We start from the raw sequence: 15674 nt of genomic DNA on the forward strand, positions 1-15674 counted from the left end.
CAACCCTCCATCACTATTAAGTATGAGGCAAGGATTTGAAAGTTACATGACTTTTTCAAGCTACTCGGCTGTAGTATTAGATGAAGACATTAACACTTTCCTTAAGGGCTAAATCACCACCAGGTGATTATTATAAATTATGTCTTTCAAATCACAACCAATGAGTTACCAGGCTTTAAATTGGGCAAGGTCCCTCTGTATGCATTTAGGAGAAGGAACTAGTAATGACTTCCTATTCATTACCAACATTACTTTTTCCACAGCTCTTGCTATGGCCTGGTTGTTTTTATGTTGGCATGCCTCTGTATTTGATTTTATTTTTATTGGTGTTTTCTCTCTTTAAGATCATAACCTCTTTTGAGGCTTATAATAATCTTATCACACTTCCTTTGTAAGCCTCACACTAATCAAGCTTTCAATGAATGTTGATGATACTGGTGACATTGATGAGGAGGAGGAAGATAAAGACAGAATATGCCTATGGATGGTATAAATTGAAATGGAATGTACTATGTTATATAGCTATAAAGATTTTGGCCAAGTGCAGTGGCTCACATCTGTAATCCCAACACTTTGGGAGGCTAAGGCAGGTGAATCCCTTGAGCCCAGGAGTTGGTCATCAGCCTGGGCAACATGACAAAACCCAGTCTCTACAAAAAATACAAAAAAAATGAGCTAAGTGTGGTGGAGTGTATCTGTAGTCCCAGCTACTAGGGAGGCTGACATGGGAGAATCGATTGAGCTCAGGAGGTCCAGGCTGCAGTGAGCCATGATCGTGCCACTGCACTTCGGCCTGGGTGACACAGTGAGAACTTGTCTCAAAAAAAAAATTTTTTTTTGGATGATGAGTAAAGAGTGAGTACAAAGTTACAGTTAGGAAGAGTAAGTTCTGGTGTTACATTACATATTAAGGTGACTATAGCTAATACTGTGTTGTATATTTCAAAATAGCTAGAAAAGAAGATCTTGAATGTTATCACCACAAAGAAATGATAAATGTTTGAGGTGATGGATGTGACAGCTATTCTGATTTAGTCATTACACAATATAAATACGTACTGAAATGTCACATTATACCCTGTAAACATTTGCAATTATGTGTTAATTATAAACAAATTTTTTAAAAATTATTCATTTCAAAAACACTGCACAAATATTCAATGTCTTGTTGCATCTACTGACTATATTTCACGTTTTCTTTTGAAATCTGTGTAGTTATATGTTCTTCTTGGAATGCAAGCACAAATACATTTAAAATAATAAAGTTTTATGTCATCTGAAGAAGGCCTAAGGGTAAGCTGATTTTGGGGTTGTAGGAGGTGAGCTTTTATTTTAGGAGAATTTCTGCAAGACCCTCTCAGCTTATCCTCACTGTTGCACCACCTTTCTAAACCAAAAAAGTTATTCTGATTGTGGTAGCAATGGAAGCAGCAGTGCAAACCCAGAGGCGCCTCAACAACCATACCTCTTCTTTGGGATACTGACTTCCCTGAGTTCTGCCAATGTGGGCTATTTCTGTGTATATACTACACAGTTTGGAAGTAAAATTGGCTACATTTTTACTCTCCCAGTTCTCACTTTCCCTGTAAGGCTTGGTCTTGCTTTGGAAATCTACTCTCTGGACAGTTAGTTGGAGTTTTTATTTTTAGCCATGTTTTTAGAGTCTTAGGTAATGTCCTTTCACATCTTTCCAGTTACAGCATGCATTAATTATGGATGTTTGTGACATAGTCCAGAAATAATAGGAAGGCATTTAATGTCAACAGTAAAGGGTGAATTAGAAAAAGTTTTATTCAGACAATTATGAGTTGGTCACTCTATTCAGGGCTCATAAAAAATGCATAGGTTTTCTATTGAACACAATGAAATCAAGTCTCAGATGTGCTCTTATGGAAATCACTATTATTCTATGAAGGTTTAAAAAAATTATATGGTTGATATTTAAGCTAGAAAATATTTATGTGGTTGACCTTTTCTATTTCTAATCTGGTTTTCTACTCATGCGGAAGCACTTCCCTCACGGCAAGCACGAAACAAAAATGGTTCCCCTTCCCCGGACAGTAATAAATACTGAGTTAAAAGAGCTTCTCAACTGAGATAATACAAATTCATTCCTCTTGTCCTTGTAGCCCAGTTACAAATTCTGTCCCAAGAAATCTTTTTGATTAAAAATGTCTTTTGTTTGCTTTCGAAAAGTGGCAAGAACAATCTAAACCCTCAGTTGTCTAATTTTCGCACTGTTTGCCTGCTTTATATATCCAGGACAATTTATTCTCTAGTAAGAGACAAGCACACTATCGGTAGGTGCCCACAAAACCCCCCAAATGAGCTAACTCCTAAGAGATGGGCAGCGACAGGGGTACTGAGGCACACAGATGGAGCACTAGCTAAATCATCACTGATGAGTGTCACGTCAGTGCCCTGTTTACATGGTTAAACAAGGAGGTCTACGTAGTCTCCTCTTTCAACATTTCTACTTGAGCTACTCACTTTCCTATCAGTTTCCAAAAGAAGGTAGCATTAGTTGCCCTTGCTCATACTTCAGGTAAGTGTGTGTTTCTCGGCTGTTTTAGAACGGGATCTCTCTTCACTTGGGGCTGTTCCACGTGAGGGCCTCTATGCACCACCATGTCTACTCCACAGTTACAGTGGAGGGTGGGAGGGACAGATGGACATGCTTACTGGAGGGCACAGGGAGCGGAAAGTGAGCCTGCATACCCGGGCATGACACTCTTGCCAAGTGTACACACTAGCACCAGCAAAGGGAAGGGGCCGGAGGAGGCCTGACACCGAGGAGAACTCTTGGCATGCCTCCCGCCTGCTGTCAAACCCAGGCCTGGTGGCTCTCGCAATGGACCTGGGTTCTGCCTTTGGATCGGCCACTGCTGACTTTTACCCAGGCCACACCACCAAACTTAGGATCTCCATTCTCGGCCTATAAAGTGGTGCAGGGGTTTAAGACTCAAACTATATTATTGTAACAGACTGCTATCGATAGAAATTAAACCAAACAGGCCTCAGCTCACACTTTCAGGAGTCACCACAGGTCCCCACTTCCCTACCCCAACCCCCAGTCAATGACTACAGTTCATCTGTATGTAACCATTCATGGTAATGAATCACGTATCAGTGAAAGTTTTTCCACAATAGTCCTTAGTATTAGCACTTTCTAAAGCTATCAGATTCCTTTCTACCATTTACATATTGACATACTCCTTAACCTATAAGACAAAAAGGTGAATTTCCATAATCACAAGCAACACACTTGCTGAAAAATGGGCTCTTTCCCAGTGATTGTTACCTGGGGAATGGAGACTGTATTGTTAAAATACTGAAATACCCTTCTTATGCACAAATATTTCATGTTTGGGAATTTATTTGCCCAAGATGGAAATCAGAAGCAGTTACAGAATCGGGCTCCTCACCTCCTCCAGAGTATCTCATTTCTCTACCCAGGCACTGATCTGAAGGGCTGTCTTATGGGAAAAAGGTTTCTAAGCTCACTTAACTTCTTGTTCTTTCTTCTATAATACTAATAAGCCCAGAAGAAATGTTAGCTATCTGAAATGCAGAGGCCACATTACAGGGGACCAGCTTATTGCTATGAACTCAACTCATAATTAATGTCTTTGATCTGCTATTCTCTTCCTCCAAAGGTATTTAAATAACATGAGCTAATTATTTTGATTTTAAAAAATAGAAAATTAATCAACTCTATGGAGGAAATAACCTAATGATTAAATTCTATTTATATTACTCTAAATTTCTGGCCACTTTGTTTATATGCTAATACACATATGCACATTTCATTTGCAATCAGTGATAGATGGTGTTTTGAGTTCAGTTTTTTCTTTTATCTTGATACATTGAAATGTGCATAAAATACAGTCTTCATACTTGTCATTTTGAATTACAGCTTTATCATACATTGCCAGATTGTTCGCTAGGATTGAGTCAATTTTCAGTGCTGCCAAGAGTATGAATATATTGGATTCCCAATAATGTGGTAAACATTTAGCTGTTGTTACTTATTTTTGCTACTTTAATGGGCATTTTACCACTCTTCTAAAGCATATTAATTACTTATATTGAGTATACACATATATGTCTGCTAGCAAAATTAATTTTAGGAAAAGGGCAGTTTGGCCACTCAGGAGTGGAACTATGGAGAACAAAAAGCAGAAGGAATTCATCCACATCTTTGAAATACGATCATATTGAAACTAAAATTACAGTTTTAGGTGTCACTGCTTTATCAGTGACACATGGCACACCTATTTTAAAACTGCATGTCCATCGAACTTCCGGGAGTGTGGACTTTGTATTCACTGTTTATTGAGTGAATTACTGAGTGTGTTATTCAGCTGGCAGGGGGTATGCGGAGTTCTCTCTCCCTTGACACTTATGCCTTCTCCTACCTCACGTCACCAGTGTAGAGCATGAACTGTTTAGCCTTGATTTTTACTAATTTAATAATCACCGAAGGCACTGAATAACTTCTAATAATGATACAGCAGCTCAGATTTGTACAGTAATTTACAGTATGTGAGAACAAGCCTGTTACAAAAACTAAAAATTGCCCCATGTTGCATTTGTCAGCCAATGAAGGTAGTTTTCACCCAAACGTGGTTTATATTGTAAAATTCTAGCAGTAATAGGGAAAGGCAAGATAAAGTACATGAAGCAGAACCTCATTTGTTCATTTAGTCATTCACGCTTTTTTAGTAGCTTCTATTTGCACAGCAGTATGACATGTGCAGTGGGGAGCAGAGAGATGGGATTTGCTGCCAAGTAGTTTACTGTGTGTGAAATGCATGGGAGATGCTGACACAAATATCTACGTGCCACATGGAGTGCCACAAGAACAATGGGTGCCATAAGAGCAATGACAACCAAGGGCTAAGGGATGCAGAAAAAAAGGGATGCAGAAAAAAGGACAGGTTACTTCTCCCTGTAAAGTTGGAAGAGAAAACTTCCAGCTTGACCTTAAAGGATGGGAGGACTTGAAAAGACACATTAGAACAGCATGAGCAAAGAACACAGGCAAAAGAAGGGCAAGAGTACATGTAGCCTCCACAGTTAGAGAGACGTGAAGGAGCACTAAGGGCTGGTGGGTTAAAAATACTGCTAAGGAAGGTTAAGGCCAGATCAGGGAAGGCCATGGATGTCCCAAGGGCTCCACACCGAGTCAGCCAACCAAGGGGAATCCATGTGGTGGCAATGGTAACTGTGCTTCTGGGAGATCCCAGAAGAGGGTAGGATGGACTGAGGAAGTGGGATAGAATCAGAGACCAGCATGACTACCATGGTATAGATGAGAGGGAGTGAGGGCTTGAACAGGGAGAGGAAGGGATAGGGAAGAGAGATCAGGCTTGTGGAGTCATGGAATTTAATATTACATGTGTTATACTTATTAAGCACTTGAATAAAATTTAGAAAAAAATTATAAAAATAGCTTTCTGTAGAAAGTCTAGAATTCTTTTTCTATTGATCTAATTTCTACAGTTTGATTATTAAAAATTTCTAGGTAGAAATACTTTTTGTGATAGGCCTTCATTCTCAAACGCTAGCTTAAAGAAAACTCACTCTAAAGGAACTTACTTTCTTCAGTTATTTTTTATGATACTGTGTTCAAATTTTAAATTAAGATGAAAACTTCAGTTCTATTTTTTCAACATAAAAGTTATTTCCAAAATACCAATGTTGTAAAGTGACCCTCTGCAGAGAATTTGCAGCCTTCTCTCTAGTACTTTGTATTTTCAATCAGAAGTGATGTGCTCCCACTTATTTGGAGAGATGAAATTGATGTTCTGAGTCACTGCCAGACATTTGCGACTAAGTCAACAGCAACAGCTGCTCTGGATTTCAAATTGCTCAAGCAAATACAGAACACAGTGTGAGCTCTGGGTAATGACTTGGGAGAGAGAAAATGAAGAAGATGGGAAGGGGTGTGTAATCTAAAGGCCACATTTTTCGATGAGGTATTCCCATGTATGATTCCCAGTCTAAGAGTGGGTAGCTGGCATACAAAGAGCTTGCACTTCAATACAAAAAGAACAACTAAGTGGGAGCATGTTTAAATACACACACACACACACACACACGTGTGCACGCACACTCTCTCTGTGTCTCTCTCTCTCAATGTAGAACCATGTGTCAATGACTCTGGGCCTTACCTGAAAAATCAAGCGCACACACTCCTCTCTGATGTTGTCCTTTCAATAGCGACAGACATTTTAGAGTTTGTGTGTCCCACACATGAATAGCAGCATCTCTTCCAACCTTAAATAACAGGATGACTGTTATTAACTACTAATAAGTTATACTAACAAAGATTTTGTTCCTTACAGTCCAACACTGCTCAGAAACCAAGATAAACCCATTTGGAGAGTAGGAGGACCCTAGGAAATCATCTGGTACAACTCAGCTATTTTTGAGATGAGGAAACTGAGGCACTGTATCTCTAAGAGGCTTGTCTTGGCAATCAGGTAGAGTTTCAGCAGAGCCTAACCTGATGCCTGGGCCTTTAAGGCTAATTCAAATGTCCACTGTGCCTTGTTTTTCTCAGATACTTCTACCATTCCCTCTCCTGCCTTCCCAGCTCGACACAGATTCTGCTTCTCAGTCAAGGAAGTCACTTGTACATTGTCATGATGCTATCCAGAGTTATTTTACCCATTCTCCATTACACTATCCACCAGGAGGAGGCCTGGCCCCGCTTCTCCCCCTGGGAAAAAACATTTTCATGGCATAACTATCTTTCAGTAAGGTGGATTATCTTTGCGGGGATACAAGCTTCTATCACACAAATCTCCAAAAACAAAGAAAATTGTAATAGTAAAGTGGTTTTCCTCACTTGTAATATGTAGGGGGGTGGGAAATCTGCTGGGTGTGATGACTTTAAAAGGAAAAATGGGAGATAAAGCCATAGGCATAATTCAGCAGCATCCAGGCCACTCTTACAGAGGTCTGTGGAGGCCCAGTCTCCTGCAGGTGGCTGCTGGAATACTGTTTGCCACCGGTTTACCTTCCATCAAATACAGTATTGAGTGCAGTATCTTCTTGGGGGTTTATGTAAAAAAATCACCTCTGGCTTTTACTTAAAAAAAGAGGCTATTAAATACACATGAATCAAGCACCATCTGTTTATAAGATAGGGAAAAAATGAGGGCAAGTGAAAAAGCAAAGCAATGATCAATTACTTGGAAAACCTTATAACATCAACTAACACAATAGGTCTCTTAACGTTCAGTTGGAGGGCCGGCAAATTCATGTATAAACCAATGGCCAGTCCCTACCCTTCGGAGGATTGTAACCCTTTTAAAAAACAATTTAAAAGTTATGGATCCTTTATCCCCCCAAATATACCTTTTAAGGGGTTGACTCCCCTCATGCTCTCATTTTCATTCATGAATTTCATGAACCCCAGGTTATGAACCCTGTCCAAAGGCTTTACCACCTGCATGTCAAGTCTCAGGAGACGGTTTGTCTCATGTTAACCTTTGACATTATACCAAGAAAGTTTTCTTAGAATTTGCCACTTAGTTAATACCAGTTGAAGTATTATCTGCAATTAAACACTCATGATAAAAACTGAACAAAAGTATAATCTATACATTTGAGGAAAAGATAAAACTAAAAATACTTTTGACAATATTACTCTTTTGCCAGCAAGGTAATACATCTGAGTTTAATAAAGTCTTTGTTTAATAAATAAACTATTATTTTTCTTTTTCCATCCCCAAATGAATGTAGAGGGTCCCTGTTTTAGCAGCTTTTTCAATTATAGACTCAATCTAAGGTTTAGGCATTTCAAAAAAAGGTCAGATAAAATTCAAGGTGTTTTCATAAGGCTAAAATATAAATTAGTCAAAAGTCTTATGGTTTTAAGTCTTACAAATATAATTATACTCTAGATGTTATAGTATTTTTAAATGTTTCATTCAATAAATATTTACTGAGTACCTAGAACACACTAAGTCCTAGGCATACAGTGAGGAAGTATATAAAACTGCTCCTTGACAAAACTTTCACTATTTTAGTTTTAGCTGGTCCCATTCGTAGATCTCATCATTCCAGGGAAAGAACTCCTCAGAGGTCTCCCAATAGTGCTAGAATGCTTTGGTTGATTCACCCATCATCATGGAAGGATGCAGTGTTCACTCAATCTTCACCTTCCCATCTCATGTTTATTTCTACCCAGTATTTCTTGAATTTCTAATATGTAAACTGAATTCAAAAATTTATTTCTCTTTTTGGCTAGGCCCTAGTTTTACAGGAGATATATACCTGCCCAGTAGCCACATAGTCCTTCACTGGATGGATGGTCAGGCTGAGAATGTCGTCATCGTGCCCCAGGTACAGCCTCTGGGAGTGCTGCTGCCGGTTATACACAACAGCAACTGCGGCAATGTGGTAGACTACTTCTCCAGCTTGTGTGTAGAACAGATTGTTTCTACAGTCGTAGCCTCTATAACTGAAGCACAGGTCCAAGAAATGCACAGTGGTTGAACAAACAGCAAATGCATGGAGCAGATGTCAGAGGCAAGGCTAACATATTGACGTGAACAAGTACAAGTGGAACCCCAGGTGTCACATAGGACAGCAATGTTTAAAAAAGGATATGTGGCCATTTGAGGGCATGAGATGACTTTCAAAAAGGCACATGGGCACTGAACATTATAACAGAATCTGTTTGCAGATCTTCAGCTATTGTGTGTGCTTTTTCTTAAAAATGATCATCTGAGAACACATCTGTGATGAGACGCAGGTACTCCTTTCCTATCTCCCCTCTCATAAATGCCTTCTGCCCACTGTAGGAAGCCATTCCTCTCCTCCATCTGGAATCCTACCATGCGGTATTACGCTGGGACACAGACCCTTCCAGGGGCACCAAAACAAAGGAACAATTCAAAACACAAGTATGGATGTTGAAAGAAAACAACTCTAATGACTGGCTAAGGAATCCTGCAAATCAAGTGATTTCCAATTCTTTGCTTTCAACAAAATTGTACAGACACTTAATGGAATTACCAGCTGAAAGATCATTATTTTTTGTGATATATCAAAATCAAATATGACTTTTTTGGCCTATCATAGGAGTTTGAAGAATTGAATAACATTGCTATAAAATGGCCTCCATTCTTACCTACTTAAGAGAATAAACTTTCTCAGAGCTTACATCTATACAAGAAAGAGAACTGAGAATAGACTCAATATTAAACTTTGTTACATTCTAACAATAAGTAATATAAATGCACAGATCTTGCAATTGAAAACGAATCCATCATATTAAAATAATTTCCAACAAAATTTTTCTGTGCTTAATAATTATATGTCATAATTAGTAATACATTTATGTTGACTTAGTCGATTTTACTAATAGTTATAATTCAAATAAATTGTTAAGGGAGCAGCACTATCTAACAGAAAAATAACATGATCCTCCTAAGTAATTAAAAATTTGTTAGTTGCCACATTAGAAAAAGAGAAAACAAAATTTATTTCGTAACATTTTAAACCCAAAACACATCTAAGGTATTACTATGTCAACATGTAATCAATATAAAAACTTATGAGATATTTTACATTCCTCTTTTCATAGTAAGTCTTCAAAATTGGTGTGCATTTTACACATGCAGAACATCTTTTTTCAGAATAGCCACATTTTAAGTGTTCAGTGGCTGTGTGTGGCTAGTGGATACTGTATTGGGCTGAGTTAGAGTCTTAGGGTCACAGAAATTTTTTTTTCTTGCAGAAGGTATGGTGACAAAGGACTCTCAAGCATAAAAAGATTATGTTAGGGTAAAATTTTATGGGAAAATTAGAATGGAAATATGAGCTTAGGTAGAAATATGAATGATGTAAAATTTCTTCCTGTTACAGAAGGACTTGTTCATGTATTTTTTTTACCCTTTTGAGACAAGGCCTCACTCTTACCCAGGCTGGAGTGCACTGGCAAGATCATGGCACACTGCAGCCTAGACCTCCCCAACTCAGGCGATTCCTCTACCTCAAGCGTCCCTCCTGGGTAGCTGGGACTAGAGGTGTACGCCACCACATCTGGCTAGCTTTTTGTAGAGATGAGATTTCACCATGTTGCCCAGGCTGGTCTCGGACTCCTGGACTCAAGCAATCCCACCTCCACAGCCTCCCAAAGTGCTGAGATCACAGGTGTGAGCCACTGTATCTGGCCTCACGTATTTTTTAAGTTGATAATAGTGAGAATCAAATATTTATGGCATTTAGGTTCCTTTGCGTCCATTTAAAGGACTGATGTATTCATAATATAGACAGCATCTTCTCAACCACTTAAACTGACATTAAAAAGTTTTAGTTGTCTACTTAAAATATGCAAGGGTGCATATAATTTTATAAAATTCAAAATTATTTTGGGCACATGTGCAGAATATATTTGAAGGAAATACTGTCCTATGGTGGAGCCAGCAAAACAGAGCAGGGGATTAGGGGAAAGGAGAAACAGCAAGTGAAGATGGTGATGAGAAAGAAGTGCAGCAGCAATGAGCAGCAGTACCCTTTATGTCATGGAATTACATGAAGTCTGAAAAATCTAGAGGCAATCACACTGTGATGGCACAGAACATCGACGAGGAAACTGGACAGAGTCACACTTAAAATAGCAACCACAGGTTCAAGTGCACACTGCAGAGAAGAGCTAGCCAGGAGGAGGACAACACTGAGGGGAGGGGATCCCTTAAGCCTGGTGCTAAGATTGGTGATAACCAGGCAGAGACAGAGGAACACGCACAGGCGCCCATGACAGGTCACCCACCCGTGTATGAACTGGAGTTTCAAGCTGTCCTCAGGAGCCTTTTCTCGTTTGAGGAAGGGCACTACGTGGTTTTTCTCTTTACTTTGTTGCTTTAGCTGAGGTAGATCTTCTTTGTAAACCTTAAAGTACAACAGAAACATCTGGGTGAGATGCCTTTCATGAGGTTCCAAAAATATCAATATCTTAGCATTCTTGTAAAATCTTTCATTGCTTCAATAAAGTATCTTTGAAAACATAAGACATGAGATTGAATATTATTTTTTCCTAATGAACAAAAGTAATATGAACTATTTTTTTAAATAATTGGGATTTTAAGATAATCTTTCTTGATTGGTTACTGTTTTCTTAATGTCTAGAAAATATATTGGTAAATTTTAAAGGAAATTATCGGTAAAATATAAATAAAATATTTTGTTTTATTTCTTCTAAGGCCAGAAATCTCTTACTGATTCTGAAATTTGAAAAATGTGGACCTTATGAGTCATGACAATTTTCTCCTGAAATCCCTCTTTGGAATTATATTTCCTTCATAGCTTCATGCATCTTAACAGATCTGAGATATAGAGCAAAGATCAATCTTGGTCTAACTTGGGACCTAAAATGTGCTGCTGATTGTACCATTTAAATGCACATAAAAACCAATCTGTTGTTTACTGTGTATTTATACTTTGCTACCAAGAAATGTCCATTTAAGGCCGGGCGCGGTGGCTCAAGCCTGTAATCCCAGCACTTTGGGAGGCCGAGACGGGCGGATCACGAGGTCAGGAGATCGAGACCATCCTGGCTAACCCGGTGATACCCCGTCTCTAGTAAAAAATACAAAAAAATAGCCGGGCGAGGTGGCGGGTGCCTGTAGTCCCAGCTACTTGGGAGGCTGAGGCAGGAGAATGGCGTAAACCCGGGAGGCGGAGCTTGCAGTGAGCCGAGATCCGGCCACTGCACTCCAGTCTCGGCAACAGAGCAAGACTCCGTCTCAAAAAAAAAAAAAAAAAAAAAAAAAAAGAAATGTCCATTTAACAGGCAGAGAATGAAATCCAATCTAGTAATAATTTCTCATCTTAAGTTTTTATTTAATTATTTAAAAAATCATAAAATATAAGGTCCCTGTTTAGGATTTGATCAAAAATTATTTGTAAAAGTCAGAAGAAATCTCACTAATTTTGTCTACTATAGATGCAATTAACTAAGCTTCTAGAATCTAAAGATAATTATTCATCTTAATTCATGATGCTTTCATCAGCTCACCAACGATTTACTTTAGAGCAATGAATTCTAGTCTTGATATTTCTATTGTTTAAACAGGTCTCACAACCTCTCTTGGCCTCAAATTCTCATCTGTAAAATTGAGTTTAAAAACCCCTGTTCAGGAATAACTCAGGAATACCGTGAATAGAAATCATGTATCAGTGTAAGCACTGGAAAGTGAAATGTCAGGAAGAATATACAGGCTGAGTATTCCTTATTTGAAATGTCTGGGATCAGAAGTGTTTCAGATTTTTTCAGGTCTTGGAATATTTGCATTATTCTTACTGGTTGAGCATTCCAAATCCAAAACCAAAATACAAAATGCTCCAATGCACATTTCCTTTGAGCATCATACTGGTACTTACGAAGTTTTGGATTTTGGAGAATTCAGATTTTCACATTAAGGATATTCAAACTGTTTAAGTTGTAGGCATGAATTTTAAGTCTATCTTTTCATTCTTTTATTCATTTTCCTTAGAGACAGGGTCTTGCTCTATTGCCTAGACTGGAGTACGGTGGCGTGATCAGGGCTCACTGTAGCCCTCAAACTCCTGGGCTCAAGCAATCCTCCCACCTCAGCTTCCTGAGTAGCTAGGACTATAGGCACACACCCCGCATTTTTTTTTTTAAATAGATACAGAGACTATGTTAACTACGCTGGTCTCAAGCTCCAGGCCTCAAGTGATGCTCCCACCTCGTCCTCCCAAAACATCGGCATTACAGGAATGAGCCACTGTGCCTGGTCCCTTTTCTTTCTTCTATTGGCATCATTTTATTAAACAAACACTTCCCAATTAAAGATTTGTTTTCCTAAATTTTGTATTGTGTTTAAATTTTATTGTCTCCTGATACCAGAGTATAATATTGTTTAGTGTTTGCATAATATTTCCACATTAATAATTCCCTTTCAGGCAAGATCGACTACGTTCAGGGGTGTACGGCCACAGACAATAATCTCTTTTCAAGTCCTTTTTAGTAGTCATATTGCATAATACAATGTGTCAATACACAGTTAAGATGATTTCATCATGGGGTTGACCCAAACCATTAGACTGTCTTACTATGAACACAATTTTTCAAACCCTGAATCAATGAGTGACAATTATGGGCTGAAAACTATTTCAACTTAGTGCTTACATAGAGGCAAACCAGGTGGTGCATAGAGTGTGCACTTTGGAGAGGAGCCTAGATAAGCATTGTTATCCTAATACTACAAGCAAAGTGGACATGGGCAAATTACTTAACTTCTTTCAATACATGGTACCTGCCATAGGCCTATATCCTAAATCTCTATTGGCAACACTGACAGTTGATGTATCTGAAATTTGAAGTCTTATTGATTCCACATTCATGTACAGAATCTGCTTCGCATATCTTTGTTAAGTGACAAGGAAGAAAAAGAGAACCCCCATGGTTATTGCCGTAACAAGGTGGTATGTGTTCAGATTCCTCTCAGGGATTGCTTCAACACTCACTGTTTAGCGCTAAAATGATATGTCAACTTCCAAAAAAAAAAAATTGAAGTCAACTGATCAGCTTTCCTACTAGAGGTAATTTCTGACTGGCGAGATTAATACACATTTTATTTGAGCTTTTACTTTAAGTAGATAATTACTTTGATTAAATGGAAATGGTTGCAAGAGTTAATAGAAAAACTGGGCTAACAAGCTCACATGCAAACCCACCATGCCTCAAGGGTATCCATCCTTGTAAAGAAAACACATGCTTTCGTAATCTGCTAAGAAAGTGAAAAAAGACCTATGGCTTACTTGCACATTTTTCTTCCAAAAAATATTTCAAAGTTTTAGGTGCTGGGGAGGCAAAGAGCCCAAATACCAGGGGTTCAGTCTTGAAACTCTGGGTTTAACCTGCACTTAAAGGCACAAAGTAGACTACTTTTCTTGTTTTTGCCTTAATTTTCTTTGTCTAAGTGCCAGTGATTTTTAGTGCTATGTCCAAATCCAATGAGATCCCCTTCTAGGGTTACAAATTTTCATTGCTCCCTGCTTACTGACCTGGCGATCATAATTGATTTGAGTTTCTTGCTCAATATCAGAGTCCAATTCGGGCACGTCAGATAAATCTGAATCAGATTCTTCACTGTAGGAATCAGTTCCACCTTCTGCAGAGGTACAACCCATAAGAAACAAGCAAAAATTCTGAGACTCTGAGCAGTTGAAATTACCTAAAATGTTTTTCCTTTTATCCTAGCAAAGTGAATAGAAACTATACCGTAGTTTTCATTTAATATAAATTGTTAAAACATCTTTCTTTCATCTTTTGGTTTAATTCAGCCCACCCTTCACTCCTTTCAGGAACATTAACAGATTAGGCCAACTTCCTTCCCCACACCACTCACCAGGCAGACTAAACTCATTTACACTTTTTCTGAGACAGGGTCTGTCTCCCAGGCTGGAGTGCAGTGGCACAGTCTCAGCTCACTACAACCTCCTCCCTCCGGGGCTCAAGCTATCCTCCCACCTCAGTCTCCTGGCAGCTGGGACTACAGAGGTGCATACCACCATGCCCAGTTAATTTTTAAATTTTATTTGTAGGGACAGGGTTTCACCATGTTGCCCAGGTTGGTCATTTACACATTTCTATTACATAGTAGATACCTGGGTTTTAAGCTTTGTTTTGTAAAATGGGCAGGTTTTTAAAAGGGAAAGGCTGGAGCAAAAATAAATCCAACCGTTTACTTCAATACAGATCCTCTTTAGCCGTTTAACCATGCCCACCAAGTGTTGGTAATTGTCATGGCCCAAACCACCACAGAACTCTTGTCGACATTTATCCAAATAATTTTTTCATTTTACCACCTGTTCATCCCTGCTGACATAAGAGTGGATATAAATGAAAAGACTACATACATGTCCACTGAATTGGAACACATAGGCCCCAACCATGAACCATTCCTTAAGCCCCATTTTGAAGGCCACTTCCATTTCAAAGGTTACCCTGTCCCCCTGCAGCCTGACTGAGCAGACTCACCACCTGTTACAATTATCCTAAGGAAGCCGAAATGTATCCTCTCCTGTTATCCCCAAAGGTTAATTCTTCACATAAACCTTAGACCTTCAACTTCTATTTGGGAAATCCGCTGATGGTTTTATAGAGGTTTCCTTATGCGTGATGATTCTCTTTTCCCTTACTACTTTCAAAGCTCTGCCTTTACCTTTTGATAATTTAAGATGTTTCTTGGGGGTGCATCTTTTTGGATTCATCTTACTTGGTGTCCTTTAGTGCTTCCTAGATTTGGCTTATTTTCTTTCCTAGGTATGGGATTTTTCCTGCTGTTATTTCTTTGAACATGTTTTCTGCCCATTTCTCTCTCTTCTCTTTTTGGCATGTTGGTAACACATAAGTTGTTGGACCACCATATGTCTCTAAGCTATCTTTACTCTTTTTCTCTGTTTCTCAGATTGGATGGTTTCCAGTAATCTGTCTTTAAGTTCACTGTTCCTTTCTTCTGCTTAATCTAGTCTGCTGTTGAACCTCTCTATTGAATTTTTCAGTTCAGTTGCAGTACTCTTCGGAGAAAGTTTTTTTGAGATGGAGTCATGTTCTGTTACCCAGGCTGGAGTGCGGTAGTGCAATCTTGGCTCATTGCAACTTTCACCTCCTGGGTTCAAGCAAT

The 15674-nt window shown here is 38.8% G+C and overlaps 1 protein-coding gene across 4 annotated transcripts in view; it reads right to left on the minus strand.

The window, feature by feature from the left end:
- Positions 1 to 15674, minus strand: part of EML6 (EMAP like 6) — a 256852-nt gene that overhangs the window by 96118 nt on the left and 145060 nt on the right. For all 4 annotated transcript variants that reach the window (XM_050754620.1, XM_050754621.1, XM_050754622.1 and 1 more), the window contains 4 exons: positions 14053 to 14159; positions 10793 to 10911; positions 8290 to 8476; positions 6177 to 6282 (listed from right to left, as the gene is read on the minus strand). In XM_050754620.1, the coding sequence (XP_050610577.1) occupies positions 6177 to 6282; positions 8290 to 8476; positions 10793 to 10911; positions 14053 to 14159 (519 nt within the window). The remainder of the gene's footprint in view (positions 1 to 6176; positions 6283 to 8289; positions 8477 to 10792; positions 10912 to 14052; positions 14160 to 15674) is intronic.

This window comes from Macaca thibetana, chromosome 13, assembly GCF_024542745.1.
Source record: "Macaca thibetana thibetana isolate TM-01 chromosome 13, ASM2454274v1, whole genome shotgun sequence".
NCBI classification, from domain to species: domain Eukaryota; kingdom Metazoa; phylum Chordata; class Mammalia; order Primates; family Cercopithecidae; genus Macaca; species Macaca thibetana.